The 21,450-nt window shown below is 45.2% G+C and overlaps 1 protein-coding gene across 5 annotated transcripts in view; it reads left to right on the top strand.

Moving 5' to 3' along the window:
- CGNL1 (cingulin like 1) overlaps positions 1-3,547 on the top strand; it is a 157,137-nt gene extending 153,590 nt beyond the window's left edge. For all 5 annotated transcript variants that reach the window (XM_087427755.1, XM_087427762.1, XM_087427768.1 and 2 more), the window contains one exon: positions 507-3,547. In XM_087427755.1, the coding sequence (XP_087283881.1) occupies positions 507-642 (136 nt within the window). In that variant the 3' untranslated portion in view covers positions 643-3,547. The remainder of the gene's footprint in view (positions 1-506) is intronic.
- The last annotated feature ends 17,903 nt before the right edge of the window (positions 3,548-21,450 follow it).

Raw genomic sequence — 21,450 nt, forward strand, 5'->3', positions numbered from 1 at the left:
AAGTAGTTCTCTTATAAATGGACTGAAGACTCCAGCCCGTTGAGAATCCTATAAACAGGGCCTGTCTGTTGAGAATCTGTCCCCAGGGCCAGCATTAGGGTGCAACATTAAGGGGCACCAAAAATCTCAGTAATCAAGATAGATAATATTTAAAATTAATGCAAACAACCCATGTTAAACAAGATATCAAAATTTAAAATTAAGGCAGGATCAAAAATAGCACCTTGGTGAGCCACATTGGAGCTTGAGGCAAAAGGAAAAATCGGTACTCCTGATCCTGCCCCAGGCCTGCCCAGGCACCCTATCCTCACCAGCCTCCCATGCTGAGAGGTGGGCAGTCTGCTCCCTGTGGCTTTAGGAACCATCAGGTGCAGACCAGTTCAGTTCATGTGCTTCTGTGCCACTCAGTGTGGGGAGAGACAGGAACCCAAGACCCTTCCTTAGTCTCTAGATCAGAGATGAGCCCCAGTCCAGGGCCAGGAAACATGCCCCTGTTGTTTCAGCAGACTTAAGAAGCTGCCAAGTAAAGTGCTGGATGACGTGGATGACGACGACGACCTCAGCACCGATGGGGGAAGCCTGTATGAGGCGCCGCTGAGCTACAGCTTCCCCAAGGACAGCGCCACCACCGGCCAGATCTGAGTGCGCTTCCAGGGCTGTGGAGGTGGCCCGTCATTCCCGCAGCCGCCAGCAGCAGGGGGCAGGAAAGGGAGCACCTACCTGGAGCAGAGACCATCGCCTCCTCTTCACATCACAGGCCGATTCCTCCCCATCACTGTCCTCCTAGGATCCCTCAGTGGTAGCGCGGCTTTCATAGCTTAGCCAGGTAGCTACTGCAGTTTAAATGACCACCACCCATTGAGGTGTTTTAGAAAATATAATTTGGCAGGATGAAGCCCCTGTTCTGCACAGCTGTCTGCCAGCACCATTTGCCTTGCTGCCCTTGCCCCCCTGCCCCTGCCAAGAAAAAGCGTCCAAAATGCTAGTTATTACTTAATAGCCAGTGTGCAGGGGAGGAAATGATATATGGCTGTACATATTTTAAACCAGACTTTCTCACGGACTGCTGCTGTTCCATTTTGGAATGTTACAGAGGCTTTGTAGGGTGGCTTGTTTGTAAACTTCACACATCTATATTGAGTATTATTTTTTAAAATATGAAGCTACTAGATTTTAAGTATTAAGGAGCAGAGGCGAGAGAGAAGATAGAATAAAGACCACTTTGGACATCAGAGTTGGAAAAAAGAAATTGTTGTGATGATAAGGGACAATTAATCCCGAGAATGGAAAGTCAAGTGGTAAACAACCTGCTGACGAGGGAGAGAAAGTCAGGTCATTTGTATCTGTGGCCTTGGTTGCTTATTTTATCTAGAATTTTGTTATAATTTCTGAACCAGGCTGAGACCAATTCCCAGTCACCAGTTGCAATTTCTTTTACACAGGTGGGTAGGGAGACTTGTAAGTAAGGTTTTGACAAATGATGTGGTTTCTGGAAGGACGGGGCCTCACTGTCATGTCTTGTTGGTCCTTTCCTCCCTCCTTCCACAGCAGGCCTCCAAACTATGCTCTCTCTGTCCCTGGATGGGGTGGTTGCTGGGTGGGGAATAGGAGGATGTGGGGTTCATGGACTCAGGTGTGAGGAAGAGGGGGTAGGTGTCCAGTAAGGTCGTGGGGAAAAGGAGAGGGGAGAGGAGATAAGCAGGTGTGTGGGTGGGGGTAGGAAGGAAGAGAAGGAAGAGAAAGAAGTTCTTGAAAGCTGGGGGATGTGTAGACAAGAGGCAAATTGAGCAGGACCTCAGGTTTATGTCAGGAAAGGCAGGAAAGAAATAGAAGTCAGACAGAGGTGAGTCTGTGCAAACTGGAAGGCTCCTTCCAACTCTGGCTCGGAGGAACATGGGCCAGCACCAGGCAAAGAGTGACCGGGATTGGGTGAGGTCTGGGGCAAGACCACATCACTGGTGACACCTGGCCTTCCTGGTGTCACCTCCCACTGTGACAGTCCTCAGGCATGCCCAAAGGCCAATTCACAGCTGGGCTCCCATAGGTCAGGGCCAGGGAGAGCACCCTGTGAATTGTGTATATGCATGGGGCAGAGATGGCAGTGTTCAGCTGCTTCAGCAGTGTCCCCAAGCCTCCTAATAGAGAGGAGGCCTGTGGACAGAGAACTCCACGACAATTGCCATGGGGAGCAGGGAGTGTCAGTGCCCCACTACCCCAGGTCACAGAGCCCACCAAATAGGATTCAGAGTGATTAGCCTGGCTCAAGGGCTGGTGTCATCACCCTGCACAGGAGAGACAAGCCCACCTCCACCTCTGCTGGGTAGAGTGGTTCTTGCCTCTGCTTACTTACTGGGGCATGGAGAGACTCCTGTTTTGAGCCATTCATTCATTTAGCGCATATTTATCAGGTACCTACGATGTGTCAGGCACAGTCCCTGGCACTGGGAATACAGCAATGAATAAAACAGATCAAAATCCTCCCCGTCCTGGTGCGCAGTCAAAGGAAAGGTGGTGATAGACCCCCTAGACCACAGTCACACAGACACAGGGGCTGAGCCCCTCTGCACCTGGCCCTGGAGCCCTTCTGTCCTCTGGGGATGTGACAAGCCTGTGGTTGGTTGACTGGCTCACTGGAATTCCCAAGGTCATTGACCCTCAATATGTTCCTGATTTCCCTGCTGCTTCCACCATCATTAGATATTTGCCAGGAATCCTGCCTAGAAGTGCCTCAGCCGCTCATGACTACGGCTTGGAGATGAAGAAGGTTGGAGGCCCAAGAACCTTGGGAGCACGTGTCTGTCTTGGTTTGTGAGAAAGTTGCTGCCTCTCATTCTGGCCAGTTCCTTCTGGTAGCCATGAGGCTGGCTGCAGGAAGCAAAACTGCCCATGAAAAGAGAACAGAGATCACCATTCAAAAGACTTCATCCTTACCCAAAAAATGGGCCGTTTTAAATGTTAACAAACGCGCCCTCCTCTGTGGTAATGGAGCTGGCAGCCAGCTGGATGCGTGCAGTGTAGCTGGGTGGGAAGAACACGGGACTGGGAGTTGAGTGAGGTGTTTTCAAGTCCTGGCTCATCTTACCCCGGTGACCTTGACAGGGGTGACCTTGACAGGGCATGTGCTCTCCGAGCCACAGATCGGCCAGAACAAACAAAGACCAGGGCCTGAGGTCCTTTCCAGCTTTGACATGCTATCATTCTTTGATTTATTATATACACAATTTTTTTTCTGTTTGTTGCTTTAAGAACTAACCTTACTCAAGAATGTTTTCTTTAGCTAGCTTAAAAGGAAAAAAAAAATTTATTTAATAAATATGTGGCCAAATGCAATACTGAGGAGACAATCATCCTATATCTGTATAATTTTTTTTTCCTGCTTCTGAATGTTATTTGACAATGCCTATGGGCTTGTTCTGTTGGGTTTCTGCTCTTGGGGCTGGTTTGGTTGCTTTGATTTGTCATGGGGAAGAGACATTCTTATGCAGCTACCTCCATGTAAGTGAACTGGATAAAGCAAGATTGTCTTTCAATAAAGGGCGTCACCCGACGGGAATCTCGACTGGCCCATTATTTGGACTCCCTTGTTTTCTCCAGAGTGTGGCTCCGTGTCCACCAGAAAACAGCCAAGGTGAATGGGTGGAAGCTACTTGAGGAAGTGGAACTTGGCGGCATTCCAGGCAGGGAGCAGTTTCTGAAATAGAAGGGTGAGAGGGGGTCAGTGGTGAACACAGAATCAATGCACCTGATGGTCGTGATGTTCTGAGAAATTCAGACTGCCTGATTCCAGAAAATGGCAAAAGGGGAAGTGTGTTAATAGTTGGGAATAAACAGGCACTCCCTGTTTATTCCTTGTTCCTAAATTAAAATGGGTTCTCCTGCAGTCACAGTTTTTACATAATCTCTCTTGATTGACAGCAGGCTGACAGTGGGTACCACAGTCTCCATTTTACAGGAAACAGAAGTTAACTTCTCCTTGGAAGGGGGCCCATGCTGCTCATTCTCTGTCCTCAGATCCATTTTCCGCCCTGCCCTCTAGAGGCTGATCCCTGCAGGCCCTGGGTTCCCTCTGTGACCCGTGACCGCTCTGGTTGTTGGGAACAGGTGGAGGACGGGCATTTCTCTCCGTCACTCCCTGCTTTGTGCAGCATTTCTGGCTGTGGCTCTAGCTCCCATGGGGCCTTCGGTGACCATATCTCCTCCTTGTGCCTCCAGTTCTAAAGGTGGTCATGGCTTCCTGCTGCTGTTCCTCTTGGTCCCTTGGCAGCCCTGGTGGGTTCCTGTGATGCTCTCCACCGTCCAGGGCTGCTCTTCATTAAACCCTTTGGGCTGCCACAGGTGGCTGCTGTTTCCTGCAGGGAGCTCTGGGCACTGCCCCCAGTGATGTAAATGTCAGGCCATCCAGCTGTCCTGCAGCCCTTGACTCCCCTTATGCTGACTAAATGGAGCATCTCAAATAGAAATTGAGATTTTCTGATTTGAATAAGTTCTCCATGCCTTTGTATAAATTGTTTGCTTCTATTTTTAAGTCAGGTTTATTGAGTTATAATTTTATCATTTGTAGTAAAAATCACCTTTCTTTATTATTTGCTTTTGAAACTGTATTTAGGCCTCTTTGGCCCATCTGCCAGGGTCCTCATGGTGGGAATAAGAGATCCCGAGAGGTTACCGGTCTCTCAGGCCTGCCAGAGGAATGTGACTCAGGAGCCCAGAGCCAAAGGGAGAAAGTCCTTCCAAGCCTGCAGCTCCTTCCTCCGAATTCTTGGCATTCCTTCTTTGAACTTGTGGATAGTTACAGTGATCCTGTCTTTGTTGCAAGACAGTCATTAGCCAGAAATTTTTCTGTTCCAAATTTTCAAATGATAGGGAAAAATGACTCGACAGCATTCCCATCAGGGGCTTAGCAGCCCCAAATCCAGAAATCCCAGGCTCTGCGGAGGGATCAGCATGGTGTGGTCCCGCTCTCAGTACTGCTGAGTACACGGCGCTGAAAATCATCTGGGACGTGCACGTGCGCGACCCGAACCCCGGCCCGTCTCCATCAGCAAAGCAAGATGTGAGTGTGTGCCCATGCCAGGCTTACTGAGGCTGGAAAATGTGCCAGTGCGGTTCCGAAAGATGTTCAACAATAACGCTGATTGTGTGTGTGTGTGGGTAGGGTGTAGTTTACAAGATTCCCACCATGCAGAATCTCACAACAGGTTGTCAACTCCTCGGGGATGGGGAGCATGATTCCAGAGGCTTTCTGGGTAAACAAAATTAACCAATTTTATAAGAAAGGCAGGAACTTGGGCAGGTAAGGAATCTGAGGCTTGGGGAAGTTGGGCATTTTGCTACAGGTCACGTCTGGAGGAAGTAGCCAGACTTTGAGCAGAAACCACCCCCGTGGGCCAGGTGCTATGGCAGACGTAAGGTTGAAGCCCCAGTCTAGGACCTTTAGGAGCTGTCAGTGTGGTTATAAAAATGGTGATTATTAAACTAAGTGGAAATTAGACATAAATGTTGTCTTCATATTTTTATATATTTATGCCACACCCAATTTGTCTATTTCTCCTTGTGCTTTGCTAGCCCTCCAGCCATAGTCAGTACCGCCAGTTTCCCTGAGACCATAGACAACTCAATAGCTAACGTGTTGAGCACTTACCTGCCACGTATCAAGCATTGTTCTAAACCCTTGACACGTAATGACTCGCTTGATCCTTCTGCCCACCCCCTGAGCAGGTACTATTGTGACAAGTGAGGGAGTTACTAACCTCCCCAAAGGCACGTGGTAGGCAGTGGAAGAGCTGGGATTGGAGCCTGGGTCTGGTTCTGGAGTTCACACTCGGCACCAGGAAGCTCTGCGGCCTGTCACCACCGCTCACTGCCCTGGAGGGCAAACATCTTGCATTGGCTCCTGTGTTAGGGACTCCTGAGGCCTGATCCTGCCTCTTTCGGATCTGGCCTTCAATTGCAGGTTTCTGTGCAGCTCAATGGCCAGCTGCCTCCACTCTGAGCACTGCAGTCAAAGGCACGTGGAAATCACAGTTAACCGCTGAAGCCGCTGACCTGCTGGACATTGCTAGTCACAGATTTTTAGCTGCTCTTCTAACCTCGCTGTCCTTAGTGCCGTGTGCTGCTGTGATCTTTGGATCTCTCATTTTATCTTCGCTGCTACCCTGGCGCTGTGCTAGCCTGACTTGTCTGGGGCTGATCTGGGTGGGGTGGCTGTTCCAGGTGGTCATTGGGCCTCCCATCAGCTCTCACTGTATGCCTGGTGGTCTTCGGGGAGCATTAGCAAGTGCCCTAGTTTGGGTGGTTCGCAGAGACCATTAACCCTCCCAACCCCCAGACTGCTTTGTGGTGAAAACCTTCTTCTATAAGAGCATATAATAATAATAATCTCCATTGAGTAGTGCACCTTTCTTGTTAGTCTTACATTCAAAGCTGCACTTGCAACCTGAAATCAGTGGATTTTCCCCAAGAGAACACTATCGACTGAGATCACTAATAAACCCTCACCCCAGAGTAGCTCATTAAGGAGTACTGGGTGGTTGGGCTGGAGCCTGGAAACCCTGGGCTTGACAGCAGTGGGTGGCCTTCCTGGAGGTGGCAGCCCAGTCTGCTAAGCTGGGAGAACGGTCCCAGTGGGAATGGGCTCTGGATTCCTGTGAGCGGGCAGGGGGCTGACCTGTGTCCAAGGAGGGAGAAAACTACGGGGCACAGCCAGCTTCAGGATTAGAGCTGTGTGCAGGAGCTCATCTTGAAGGAAGGGGCCTTCTGCCCAGCCATTCATTCCCAGGAGTGGAGGGCTCCAGCGGTGGAAGCCGGCCTCCCAACCTCCTTAACTTGGGGTTTGTGGGGGAAGTGCTAGGCACCCCCCTCTTCATCCACACAATGGACAGAGGGCATCCCTTCTGAACATGCCCAGGGATTCTACAAAAACGAATCAATTTCGCCCAGTTTTGGGCAGATCCAGTGGTGTTTTGGGGCAGTGGGAATGATTTTTTTTTTTTGGCTGGGAAAGATTTGCCCTGAGCTAACATCTGTTGCCAATCTTCCTCTCTTTTTTTTTCCCCCCTCCCCAAAGCCGCAGTACATAATTACATATTCTAGTTACAGGTCCTTCTAGTTCTTCCATGTGAGCCGCCCCCATAGCATGGCGACTGACAGTCGAGTGGTGTGGTTCCGTGCCCAGGAACTGAAGCCGGGTAGCCGAAGCAGAGCGCACTGAACTTTAACCACTAGGCCATCAGGGCTGGCTCGGGGATGATTCTTTTTTAACATCTAAAATCCCTTAACAGTGTAGAAGTTGTGATTGGGCAGACCCCCGTGGGCCAGGAATCTTTGGACTTGATCTGATGTAATCTGCACCCGATGAGTGGATGGTATTACTCACTTTCCCAGGTCAGGGAACATGTGCAGAAAGAGAAATAACATGCCCGAAGTCACCACCTAGTAAATAGTGGGCTGGGATGAAGCCCCAGCCCTGCTACTCTTACTAACCCAGGCTTGCCCAGTACCTTAGTCGCCCTCCCCTGCTGCCCTCCAAAGTAGTCACCGCTGACTTCCCTAGCTAGAGAGATTCGGCACAAAGCCTGGGAGGTCTGTCTGAGGTCACATTGCCCTGGCTTCTGGATTGCAAGTCTGCTCTTGGACAGTGAGTCCTGCCTGCTCCTCTCTGCAAGGCCCTCTCTTACCAGCTGCAGGCTGCCAGCCTGGCTAACCTTATGGTTAGCCAACTGCCCCTGGGCCTTCTGGCCCCTGCAAGGCAGGCTTGTTTTCCAGGAAAGGGCTTGGAGATTAGGATAAACAGATGTCTCCGGTTAAATGCCCTCCTGCCTTTGAAAGGGCCGGACTGGTAAGCCTGCCAGCCCAGCTCCTTGGTTTGCTGGGTTCCATCTCAGGCTGGGGCAGCCTTGCCTTTCATCAGGTGCCATGAATACGGGCTTTTTGGAGATGGGCAAGGGAAACAGGATCTGAAAAGGATGGATGAGAAGCTCCCTCCAGGGCTCCTGGCTCCTCCAGAAGGAGACAGTCCATGTCCCCATCCGCTCTTCCTGGGGAGACTTCTCCTGGCATTTAGATAGTGAAGAACCAGAAAAGAGAACTGGCCTGCACTCAACCTGCCTGAGGCCTCCTCGTCTGACCTAGGTATAGTCCAAAGCCCCGACCCTCCTGAACAGTGTTTGTTCCTGATTCACACATGGCTCCCTCAATCAGCTTCATTTTCTGAAACGAATAACTCACTCCACTACCTCCTCCCCTTCACGGGAATTTTTTTCTTTTGTTTGTGTGTTTATTGCTGCTGGATTCTAAAATCATGGTACAAAATGCTTGCGGGCTTTCTGAAATTGTGTGGCCTTCCCAGGACCCATGGCAGGGTTAGGCGTGCCCAGGATAGTCAGGGCTGGTCACCCCTGTGATGGTCAGAGATGTGCAGGCAGGAAACATTGCACTCCCCCCCATCATCACATGGACACTGTCAGCCTATATCCAGAGCTTGCTTCCCAGATGTTAAGAGGCCAGCTGTGGAGTTAGTCCCAGTGACTTTGCTACCAACATCAGCAACAAAGACATTTCAGGAGCACCACAGATGGGAAAGACAGAAATAGACAAGGTAACACAGCATGGCGTCGGATCTCTGAGCATTTCCATTTGCAGACTTAGGGTTTATTTTGTTGAGGAATTTGTGTTCCCGCCACCAAGAATTAACAGTGCTTAACATTTGGTCATATCCGCTTCACGTTTTTAAATAAAAGAAGTCAAACATTATGGATAAGGTGGAAGATTCCTCTTTGTCCCTCACTCCCTGCCTCATTCTTTCTGCTCTTGCCCAAAGGCAACGGCTATTTAGAGAATCAGCCAGTTGCATTGGCGTCTAGGATGAATGAAGTGGAGGAATGATTGGAGCTGAGACTATTAGAGGGAGAGAATTGTTTTAGACCAATACTCTAAGGGAAGTCAGTACCCTGATAGCTGCATTGGGAAGTGGTGAGACCCGCAAGGGGCATACTTGGCTAATGGCATGATGACTAGCTGCCTTCTAAAGAAGGAGAACCAGATAGGGCCAGAGCCTTGGTTTGGCTGAGCTGGGATGTCCAAGTCTGGGATGTCCAGAGAGCTGAACTGCCCCTGGCAGTGAAGAGACCTAATGCTGCCCCAGAGACACTCTTCCTCCTTCCTCACCCCAGCATACTGCTTCCTCTTGTCCCTCAAATATGGTGAACAAATATTAAAGAATACTGAATTGAAGGAACACCTAGTTATTTGCCTCTTTGGTCAATGGCATTTTCAGCTAGCCTGAGGTGTTCACATGTCTAGTTCCAGGCTCACAAAGACCAAGGTCTCACCATTCTGTCCCCTGGAGAACAAAGAGTGGTGGCATCGTCTCTCATGCCTGGAAACACCCAACTTTGGCCCGGAATTGCCACTGTTTCTTGGTGGCAGTGGCACCTCTATGGGCTCTTGTGCTTGCAGCCTCTGTTGGACAGTCAGATGAGAGGAGGGATGCTGCACACGTCACTCGGGGCCAGCTGGGTGCTAGTTGCCATGTTTATTTTGCTGTGTTCCATTTGGACCCTCGGTAATCAGAACGTGAACTTTGGTAAACTTTCCTTTTAACTTTAACATAGTAGCTAGAATCCGTACATCCCAGGAGTAGCTTTTCAAACAGTATGGCAGTAAAGGCATGCGTTATGGTGTTTGTCCTTCCTTAAGTATGCATTTCCTAGCCAGAAGTTTCTGAAAGTAGGGTCACACCTCAACTTGCCAAGAGGACTCACATTTGCTCCTGCTTGGCGGGTAGAGGGATTGAAAGACAGACCTCATTTCTTTCTTTACATATTTATTCTTCTATATAAAATAGGGCAACTAGGGGCTGGCCCGGTGGTATAGTGGTTGAGTTCACGCGCTCCACTTCAGCAGCCCAGGGTTTGTGGGTTTGGATCCTGGGTGCAGACCTACGCACTGCTTATCAAGTCATGCTGTGGCAGGTGTCCCACATATAAAATTGGGCACAGATGTTAGCTCAGGGCCAATCTTCCTCAGCAAAAAAAAAAAAAAAAAAGAGGATTGGCAGCAGATGTTAGCTCAGGGCTAATCTTCCTCATCAAAATAAATAAATAAATTAAATTAAATAAGGTAACTGTTCTACCAAAAAAGTAGAAAATAACCCCTCTAGCCTAATGCAGCCACCATGAGCATTTTAGCACATTTACTTCTTGTCCTTTTTCCTATGCAGTTTTTTTAAACATAACTATAACCACAGTGTTTATGTGATTTTATATATGCTTTATTGTCACTTAACATTAGAATAAGCATGATTCCTGATATTAGATAATCTGTCTCACTTTTAAAAATGCTGCATAACAACCCATTGAGTGAATCCCATTGGTTAATTACCATCCCATATTATTGGATGTCTAGGATTCTAAATTTTGTCTTCCTACAATGAATATTTTTGTATCTGTAGTTTTTTTTCCCCATATTTCCAATTATTTGCTTTGGCTAGATGACCAGAAGTGGAATTACTGGGGTACCAAGTGAAAAACAAATCTTTAAGTCTCCATAAATGTTAGCAAATTGCTTTTCAGAAGGCTTTACCAATGTGCATAGACACCAGCGATGTACAAATGTGGCAGCCCCTCCATGCCCCCCACCCCTCGGCTTTGCTAATTCACCTCTCTTCCTGAATAATAGACTAGCCTCTTTCATCAGGTTAATCTCCTTTTGTATTGTTAGGTTTATTTGATAAGATGTCTGTTTGTGACTTGTCTATTCTTGTCCTTTTAATCTTTATTAAGGCTTGTATGATTTTTAAGTAGCATGTAATAAAAAATACAAACAGTATAATAGAGTAAAACAGTGAAAAGTAAGTCCTTCATCCTTGACTCCAATTTCTCCAATCTCTAACCAGAGGCAACCACTCTTTCTGGCTTCTTTTATTTCTTCCAAGCCAGTTTCTCGATGTTTCATCCAGGCCCCAGAATTTATATGTGTCCCAGTGGACACATTCATAGAAAAGTGAATGAAAGCAACTTGAGGGGATTTATAAAGACGATGAGGTAAGTGTGGGCCTGGGAACAGCCCTCCCCCAGGCTGACTGCTCCCCCTCCTTCCCTACAGTAAAGGAGACCTGCCTTGGACAGCCCACCGGGAGGATTACATCCAGGCCTGGGACTCGTGGGTTGGTGAGGTGATCCTGAAGGAAGGCTATCCACACAGTTTGTTTTTCTTTTTCAGTGACTGTAGTGTCAGTGGAAGGTACACGAGGGACCTTCCAGTTAAAAGGCCGAGGTCTGTCTGAAGAGGCCTCGGCCCTCCAAAGGGATCCAGGCACCAAGTCCCTGTGCGTGGGCATGCCTAGGCCTCCGTGTGCTCGAGCCCCAGGCCATGGCCATGTCAACCCCAGAATACTTGGTGGACTATCCTCACCCATGGGCCCCCTCAGACTTCACTCTCTCTTGCTCCCAATTTGGTGATCATCTTCTGCTCCCCACACATTTTTCTGTGGGAGTCCTGGATTCCTTCTCTGATTTCCCACTGGCTTTCAGGTTCTCTTTCAAGGGCACCCTCTGCCCCAGCTCCAGTGTCAGGCCGGGTGGGTTTCTCTCCCCTACCAGGTGCAAGATATAAAAGTCATAAACATATGGACACTTATTAGGGAGGACAGTGAAGATGGGGACCACTGGGGCAAGAGAGAAATTACTGAGTCGCCCCATCTCACAGGACATTTGGACCAAAGGCTCAGGATCTGTGGGAGGCAGCCTTCCTAACCAGATATTAGTAGTAGCTGCAGGGGTGGAGTTTTCTAAGGGCTCCTGGGTTCTCAGGTGGGCTCCTAAAGGGGCTAAGAGGCTAATGGGATGGAAGGCTTCACCAGGCAACCTGAAGTGAGTCCTGGCGCAACAGCGGCAGTGGCCAGCAGGGGGAGCTCGTGTCCACTTTTGTCTGTGACGTGGCAGATTAGCAGGCACTAGGTGTCCAGGGCCCTGCCCCTCAGTGATGAGTCCCAGAGAGGACTTTGGACACTACCAAAGTTTGTCTTCCCAGCCTTGCCCATGTCATCTGGGGTTCCGAATTTACACCTAGGTTGCAATATTTGCATCGTGTTGATTTTAATTCCAACATTTGTTGTGAGCTGATATTTTGTGCGAGACCAAAGTTATTCATTTACACCTTTCGAAGAGCACTTGCTGTGCGCCTGCTCAGCACTGGCCTATGCTGAGATGAGTAGGACTCAGTCCCCAGACTCAAAGGGATAAGAAATGTTAACTAAGAACTAAAAAACAAGCAGCAGAGTGTAAAGCTCTGAAGAGAGGTGTACATAAAGTGTGATAGTGATTCATGATGGGAGAGATCGTTGTTGACTGGGCAAGTAGGGAAGGCTTCATGGAGGAAAGGGTGTTTGAGAGGTCCTTAAAAATGCGTGCAGGGGCCGTCCCAGTGGCATAGTGGTTAAGTTTGCATGCTCTGCTTTGGCAGCCCGGGGGTTCGTGGGTTTGGATCCCTGGCATGGACCTACACACTGCTCATCAAGCCAAGCTGTGGCAGCATCCTATATACAAGATAGAGGAAGATGGGCATGGATGTTAGCTCAGGACCAATCTTCCTTAGCAAAAATAGGAAGATTGGCAACAGATGTTAGCTCAGGGTGATCTTCCTCACAAAAACAAAAATGGATGCAATATTTTAGAATTTTTTATTTTGAAATTTTAATCTTAGAGATGGGTGCGTCTTTGACTGGTGGGAAGACAGAGTGAACACACGGCTGCAGGCTGGATTCAGAGAATCATCCAGTTGCATTAGAGTCTAGGATAAATGAAGTGGAGAAATAATTGGAAGTGATGCTAGAAAACACATTTGGGACCATATTTTTGGACAACTTTGAATGCTACTCCCAGAAACAGGGAAGCAGTGGATGTTTATAAGCAGGAAATTCTGGATAAAAAGCAGAGGAGTTGGGTTTTATGCCTTCTTGTTTTTTCTGTGAAGGAGATAAATAATTTTTTTAAAGCGGCAGGTGTATTATTATAAAAGGTATGATCCTGGATCATCAATAAGGAGAATCAGCTACCCCCAATTGAGAAATCTCTGATTATCCGTTTCATGCATGTTAGGGCATAAATCACTACTTAGTCTAAACCAGTGCCTCTCCAACTTGAGAGTGCATCAGAATCACCTAGAGGGCTTGTTAAAACAGACTACTGACCCCACTCCCAGAGTTTCCAGGACAGCGGAGAATTTGATGCTGATGCTGGTCAGGGGACCACACTGAGAACCTCTGGATGAAACTTCCTACCTGACCTTTCTCAGTAGATCCACTGGGTGGCAGCAGAGAGCACCACAGTTGCCACACTGGCCAAACCTGGAGTCCTGAGGCACAGGCTGCAAAAGGTTGTTTCTGCAAGCCTCCACTGTAGGTCATTACTACCAAGGGACCATGCAAACCAACCACAATATCAAGCTCTGCAACATGCAAGGATGCGTTGTAGAAGGGAGTGACTGGTGACTTGGAACTTGTTCCTTCTCCAGGATATCCCCACCCCAAACACCCTCTGCCACATCCTCAGAACTCTCCTTAACTAGTCCCTCCCTTAGGAGTGGAATAAATTTGAGAACTTTCAAGGTCACTTCCAAAAAAGTTTCTGTCTGGGTGTAAGGTGAACTAGAACTTGGAAAGGGAACCATGTGGTCCAGAACGCATGGGTTAGGCTGGGGCTGTGGGGTTCTCCTACGTCCTCAAACCAGACCTCATGGTGGACTGCCCACTGTGTTTCAGCAGAGGCCAGCCCTGAATGAGACACAAGGCTGGAACTGGCATGGTGCCGTCCTGAATGAGATGGCACCCTGCCACGCCCCCACAGACGTCTAATAAGTCTAGAAGTTTCTAAGTTAATTTGTTGAATCATTGAGAAAGAATCCACCTGTTCTGGTCAAAAGATGACAAGTGTGGTTAACTTTAATCAACAAAGGCAGAGAGGTAAACATGCTTCCTACTAATGACTATTTTCCCTGTTAATATTTTTCTCTAGTTCTTTCTAGTCTATTCGGCTTATGATATTTATTCTCTTTTTGTTATATGCTTGAGATCAGATACCAGTTATTTTTATCCTAGTTAATCTACTTAATATTGATAGTGTTTTCTAATATTTGTAAAGTATTCTTCTAATAGTTTTAAACATTTTTGAACATCTGATGTTTTGAACATCATGACCATCTTTTTAAATCACTATATATTTTTCTATAATGTATAGAAATCACTTTACCTAATTCTTATAGATGATATTTTCTTTGTAAATTGGCATTATTTTCTTGGAATAGTATTCCGAAATTGGAATTATTGTGTCAATGCTTTTTTTGCATATAAGTGAAATTAACTTTTTTACTTACTCAAATAACTTATGCTCATTGTTGAAAAAAATACAAATAAGTTAATAAGAATAATAATAAGAGGAAGAAGAAGGAAAGTCACCCTGGGTTTCCCTATCTAGAAATAACTACTGTTAATATTTTTATGTCTAGGATTTTTTTCTCTATGTGCATGTTTATTTTATAAAATTTGGAATCATACTGTTTACACTATTACATAACTTGCTTTTCAAATTATCATGAACTTTCCCATGTATAAAAATGTGTTTCCTCAACACAGTTCTAATAGCTGCACAGTATTTCATGGAATAGTAATAGTTAACATTTATTTCATATATGGTATATGCCAGGAGATGACATACCTAAACTCCTTTAATCCTCCCAATAATCCTATGAGATAGGTACCATTACTCTCTCCATTTTAGCAAAAAGAAAAATTCAGGCATAAAAAGATTAAATAAAAGTAACTTGCCTTATTATGGGTGGAGTAGTCCCCCTTTATTCACAGGGCATATGCTCAAGACCCCCAGTGGATGCCTGAAACCATGGAGAGTACCAAACTCTATATACACTATGCTTTTCCTATACATACATACCTGTGATAAAGTGTAACATAAATTAGGCACAGTAAGAGATTAAAAACAATAACTAATAATAAAATAGAACAACTACAACAATATACTTTAATACAAGTTACCATAGATCTTAGCAACCTCAACATATGATTTTTTCTCTTATTAAGTCAAAAACTTGCACATTTTCACTTAAAGGAAGAACTTTATAGCTTCTCTTTGGCATATCCGAACTGCCAACATCATTACTCTTGCACTTTGGGGCCGTTATTAAGTAAAATAAGAGTTAGTTGAACACAAGCACAGCGGTACCGAGACAGTGGATCTGATAACCAAGACGGCTACTAAGTGACTAAGCGGTAGATATCCTGTAGAGGGTGGATACGCTGGAGACGGATAATTCACGTCCCAGGCAGGATGGAGCAGGACAGAGTACGATTTCATCACACCACTCACAAAGGTGCACAATTTAAAACTTCTGAATTGTTTATTTCTGGAATTTTCCGTTTAATATTTTTAGACTGTGGTTGCGGGTAACTGAAAACGCAGAAAGCAAAACCGCAGATAAGGGGGGACTACTGTAGATCGTAAATGTATACGAACCAATAGTCTGTTATGGGACATTCAAGTTGTTTCTTTTTTGTTTGCCATCATTAGTGATGGTGCTAGTAATTCATTAAACAAATATTCATTGAGCTCCCACATATGCTGGGTGTTATGCTAGAAGCTGTGCGTACAGGGGTAAAATTGTCAGCAGAAGGTAGGATTGGCTGGAGAAGAGACCCCTCTGAGAGGCTCCTGGCATCACACTGCGTTTTCTCCATTCTGTTTCCTCACGTGACTGAGGGGAACTCAATGCCGTCCTAGCAGCTTCTGGCTGCGTGTGGTTCTGACTCTTCCATTAACATCGATATTTCCTGGTTCCACGCACCTGCCAGGGTGGGGCTCGTGGAGTTGGCCTTCTTCCTTCCTGAAACAGGAAACCAAAGCCAGAGCAGTAACCTGGGGGGCTGGTCCCGCACCTCTGATTCTGTTGTTTCGTCTATGCAAGGTTTTCACTGAAAATGAACATGCCTAGACATGCTCATTGTCAGTTATTAAAGAAAAATGGCATGGGCTGCTCCACAGTGGAATAGTCTTCCACCCAGGTTACTCCTCCTCCCTAGGTCCCCATCTTTTCTTGTAGGCTATCTGCTGATGCGTATTTGGTGTATTGGGAGGGAGGCTAAGACCCTTCTGGGCACCAGAGAGAAAAAAATAAGCAATCTTTGGGTTTTCATGTACTTTTTCTTAATAACAGTTTTATTGAGATATAATTTACATACCATACAATTCACCCATTTAAAGTGTACAATTCACTGGTTTTTAGTACATTCACAGAGTCGTGCAACCATCACTACCATCTAATTTCAGAAGATTTTCCTTCTGAAAGAAGGAAATCTTTCCTTGGATTCCTAAAGATTCCTTTAGAAGGAATCTTTCCTTCTAAAAGAAACTCCATACCCATGAGCAGTCATTCCTCATTTCCCCCTCCCCCCAGACCACAGCAAGCATTAGTGAGCTTTCTGTCTCTGTGGATTTGCCTATTCTGGACATTTTATGTAAATGGAATCATACAGTATGTAGTCTTTTGTGTCTGACTTCAACTTAGCATGACGTTTTCAAGGTTCATCCATGTTGTAGCATGTATCCGTACTCCATTCTTTTTTATGGCTGATAATATTCCATTGTGTGAATATACTACGTTTTGTTTCTGTATTCATCAGTTGATGGACATTTGAGTTGTTTTCGCTGTTTGACTATTATGAATATGCTGCTATGAATATTAGTGTACAAGTTTTTGTGTGAACATATGTTTTCAGTTCTCTTGGGTATATTCCTAGGAGTGGAATTACTGGGTCATAAGGTAATTCTAAGTTTAACCTCTGAGAAACTGCCCAACTGTTTTCCAAAGTGGCTGCATAATTTTACAACCACACCAGCCTTGCAGGAGGGTTTCATGCATTTTTCATTGCAGTTACTGTGACAGTCTCTAAAAGCCAGGCAGTCATAAGCCAACTGGCCCAATGGCTGGCTCCCCAGCTCACAATTCCACAGTGCGGAGGAAATTCTCAACTCAGCCGTGACCTCTTATCTTTCTGCAAGACAAGTCTGCACATATACTAGATCTTTATGTCTCGTGATTGCATATGTTGTTTAGACAATCGTCCCTGGTGACTTAGATTTCCTACTAATACTTGACTTCCGTTGGCGTGGGTGACCTATGAGTCCAATGACTTCAGTGCAGAGGCTCTACACAATTTTACTTGGAATCCTCATTGCTTAGGACCAATAATAAAACTTTCTCTGTATAGCTCTTTGCAGTTTACAAAGCACTGTACTACTTCCCTTTCCTTTGGGGCCTTGTGCTCTGCTTTCAAAGACGCTGACCTTATTAAAGCAAAGGAATCCCTGCTGGGGCGTGTTAATGGCCAATAAGATGTGGGCCTTTCATCAGGGGACTCACTGAAGAGGGGGAATCCTAATATTTGGCTAGTATGGATGAATCTGTAATGGTGAGAGCGCCATGCCCTACAACAGAAGCTATTCTTTTAAATAGCTTCTGAGGCCCTCTCAATCTGGCCCTTGAGGACACCGCCTCTATGCACAGGCCATAAGCTTCACATTGTTGTAGGAACGTAGCACCATGTTCAAGCCAGATGATTTTTCTACATCTTTCCTCTTATACAAAGATCATTTACGAAAAAGCTGGATTTCACAGAATTTTTCTTTTTGCTCATGTTATTTTAATTTTCCTAAACATTGAATATGTAATAACTGAAAAGTTGTAAAAGAAGCAAAAGAGTGGTGCTAGGCCCAGGATCTAGAAGCCTCTGGGGTTTGCACTTCTTCCATGAGAGCAGCTCCTGTTTATGAGTGCTCCTTCCGTCTTGTCCATAAGCTGGTTCTCTATGCCTGAGAGAACATTTCTCATAACCATGGATTCTTTTAAAGGACTGCCTTTGCAAAAGACTCCCATCAAATGTTTTTTCATCATCTATAAATTACATACAACCGTTTTCCCCTAACATTAGCATCAATATGTGTATTAATTTTCTCTGAAAATAGTCAGGCACGATTACTCCTCAGAGAAGCCAGGATCCTGTCTCTTTCTCTCTCCCCAAAGTCTAAATATCCCCAAATATTCTCTATGTGAACTTTTTATTAAGGCAACCCACCCCGGATTAAAAAGATACCAGATTCTATGGATGAACCCCCTTCAAGACCCAACTCCTAGTAGAGCTGTGTGTTTCCCAGGCCTGAGCGGTCCAGAATCCTAGTTCATGAAGGCCCTGTGGTCAGTCTAAGGTCTGGGCGTTCCTTGTTTAAATTTAAATTTATTTTCTAGCTCTAATGCAAATACACATTTGCAACACTACCCTACACCACTTACTGGTATGATCCATCTGTATGTTTCCTGTCCTAGCTTTATATTATTCAAAAAGAGTTCTAATATTCCGACAAGCTACCAGGCTGGAAATAATGCAATTCAAATACCCAAGAAGAATAGGCTGCCATATTACCATTGCCCTGTTTTCCTGTGATATGTAATCATCAGAAATGAATTGATTCCTTGTAATTTCAGAGGTCATCTTACCCAGTTCTCTGCTTCTAGAAAGGACTATATCTAAAATAACCCAGGATGTGACAGTCTATCATATTCTTAAAATTTTATAGGTGTGGAAAGATGACATCTTTGACAAATTTTTACTTCCAATATCTAATTTTTATGAATTTAGGAAGTTCTACGTGATCATTTTTTGCTGGGTTGCATGCCATTTTCTCAGAGTGGATCTGGTAACTGAAAATAGTAACTATTATGTATTGAGTACATATTATGTGCCAGAAACCATATGTAGTGCTTTATAACCATTACCTCATTTTATTCTGAAAACAGCCTTGTGAAGTATGTATTATTGGCAGCCTTCTCCAGATGAGGAAGAAGAGGCCTAGAGACATGAAGGAGCTCACCAAGATGACACGGTTAGACTTTTGGTTAAACATGGCAGGTTGAACACACTTGGTTACCACTGTTCCCTCCTGAAACCCCACTAAAATAACACTCAGGAGATTTTTTTTAAGGCCATAAGACAACAGCAACAAAAGAGAAGAGAACAGTAAACAACAGCAATAAAATCTGGGAAGCTGGGTAGAGAAGGACAAGTGTCAATTTAACAGACCAGAGAATGGTGTAACCTAGATAGACAGTAAGGGAAGCTTGAAGTATGCAGAATCCTCTGAAAATGGGGTACATACAGATGAGGCTAAAAATAGGATTTATTGAAAGTTTTACATGAAACGGTTAGATTCCCCCTCGATCCTCTCCCTCAGCCTCGCAAAAGACTAGACATTGATTCCCTGGAGCTGTGGGCTTTGGGCAGTGGCAAGGCTGAGGACAGGGCACTATGCTATAGCGGGGATTGAGTGACAATCTATACACTGAATGGCGAGACCACTGACCCCTCCATCACCCAGCTCCAAGAGCACAGGCAGCCAGGTTGATATCCCAGGCAGGAACCTGAAGGATTCCTTTCTGGGGAAGACGACTGGCTCAGGGCATAGAACTTAGAGATGCTGAGGATCAAGAGTCCGCCAGTGAAGTGCCCAGTCATTTACCCTCTGGTGAATCCCACGGTGGATGGACCCTACTCCCACACAAGGGCTGCCCGTCAGCTACTTAATGCACTCTCTCAAATAAGACTGGACAGCCGAGGGGCTTCAGGCATTTGAGAGAAACTGCTAATATCAAAGATAGAGGCGAAAACAAAGAAAAGGAAAAAACTGACAGGAACATGGAAGAAATAGGCAGTCTAGGCAGCAGAAGGAAAAAACAACGGGCAACAACCACCAACAACCAACAACAGGTCCTGTGATTGGCTGATCCCCAGAGAGTACATACTCAAGCACAGGGGGTTGTAATAGGGGAACAGAGAACAGAAATGATATTTGGACTTCAAAGTTTGAGAGCAGAAAGAAAAATTAAATAAAGAGTTAGAAAATGAAGTTAAGGGAATCACCCACAAAGCAGAACAATAACAACACTAATGAGATGGGAAATAGGAGAGAAAGCATAATAAAATTACAGGATCCGTCCAGGCAGTCTAATATCCAAATAACAGGAGTTCCATACGGAGGAAATAGAGAATGTGGAGGGGAGAAAAGTATCAAAGATGTAATTCAAGAAATTTTCTCATATCTGAATGTATGTATCCTGAATGTATAGATGGAAAAGGTCCACAGAGCACCAAGTACAATGCATTAAAATAGATCCACAACAAGGCATGAAATTGTGAAATTTCAGACCCCAAAGGGTGAAGAGAAGACCTTAAAATCTTCTTGGGGGAGGGAAGGTTATATTAGGAATGAGAATGGCATTGGATTTTTCAAGAAAAGTAAAACCAGATGCTAGAAAATCACGGAGTAATGTGTTCAGAATTCTAGGGGAGAATTATTTCTCTATACCTAGAATTCTATACTCATCCTAATCACCAATCAAGGCAGTTTCAGAAATGCAAAGTCTGAAAACATTTTTAATTCCTGTTTTCCCTTGGGTGTATTCCTCCAAAATCAGAGGATTATCCAAGAAAGAGGAAGACATAAAATAAAGGAAACAGGTGACCCATCCCAGGAGACACACCTGAGAATCCCCAGGATGATGGTAAGGGAAGGCCCAGGGTGGCGCTGTGGGGCTGGCCTGGAGAACAACCAGTCCAGGCTGGAGCAGGAGTGTGGAGGGTTCTGCCAGGAAGAAGGTGGTGCTATCTCCAGAAAAAATGATGCCATTGATATGGGACCAAATGAGTTTTGTCGTACTGAGAGACTGCTACATTTGAAGGAAAGTTAGTGATGAATTAGTAATAAGTACACAGTTAAATAAATGAAGAAAAGTGTTAATTGTTAACTCCAGAAAAAACAAAAAGTTACATAAGAAAGAAAATATTACTATATAGTGTACTTCATGACCTAGTAATCATGTGGCCATAGGGTGTAAACATTGAATATTGATTTAACCAAGATTATGGAATAGCTCGATTTGGACAATGGGGAAGGGGAAGTCGGCAGGGAGATTTAAGAGACCAAAACCTCAGCTTCCGTGTGGAAAGTCAATGGCTGAGATCTAAAATTTAAACAAAATCTAGGTGTAGCCATATAAGTGTGTTGTTTAAATATATAGAGATAGATACCAGAAGAAATAGCTGAAAGTTTTGAGTTAAAAATGGTTGTGTCTAGAGAGTTGGAATCAGAATGTAGAGGATGGAGCAGGAGAATGCTAATTTTCATTATAAAGCTTGTGGAACCATTGGACTTTTAAAACCATGAATATATATAACTTTAATTTTTCTTTCTTTCTTTCTTTTTCTTTCTTTCTTTCTCTCTTTCTTTTTCTTTCTTTCTTTCTTTCTCTCTTTCTTTCTTTCTCTCTCTCTCTCTCTCTCCTTCTCTCTCTCTCTCTCCCCCCCCCTTCTTTCTTCCTTTCTCTTTCTTCCTT

This window comes from Ceratotherium simum, chromosome 3 (genome assembly GCF_057802395.1).
Source record: "Ceratotherium simum simum isolate JZ-2026a chromosome 3, ASM5780239v1, whole genome shotgun sequence".
Taxonomy (NCBI): domain Eukaryota; kingdom Metazoa; phylum Chordata; class Mammalia; order Perissodactyla; family Rhinocerotidae; genus Ceratotherium; species Ceratotherium simum.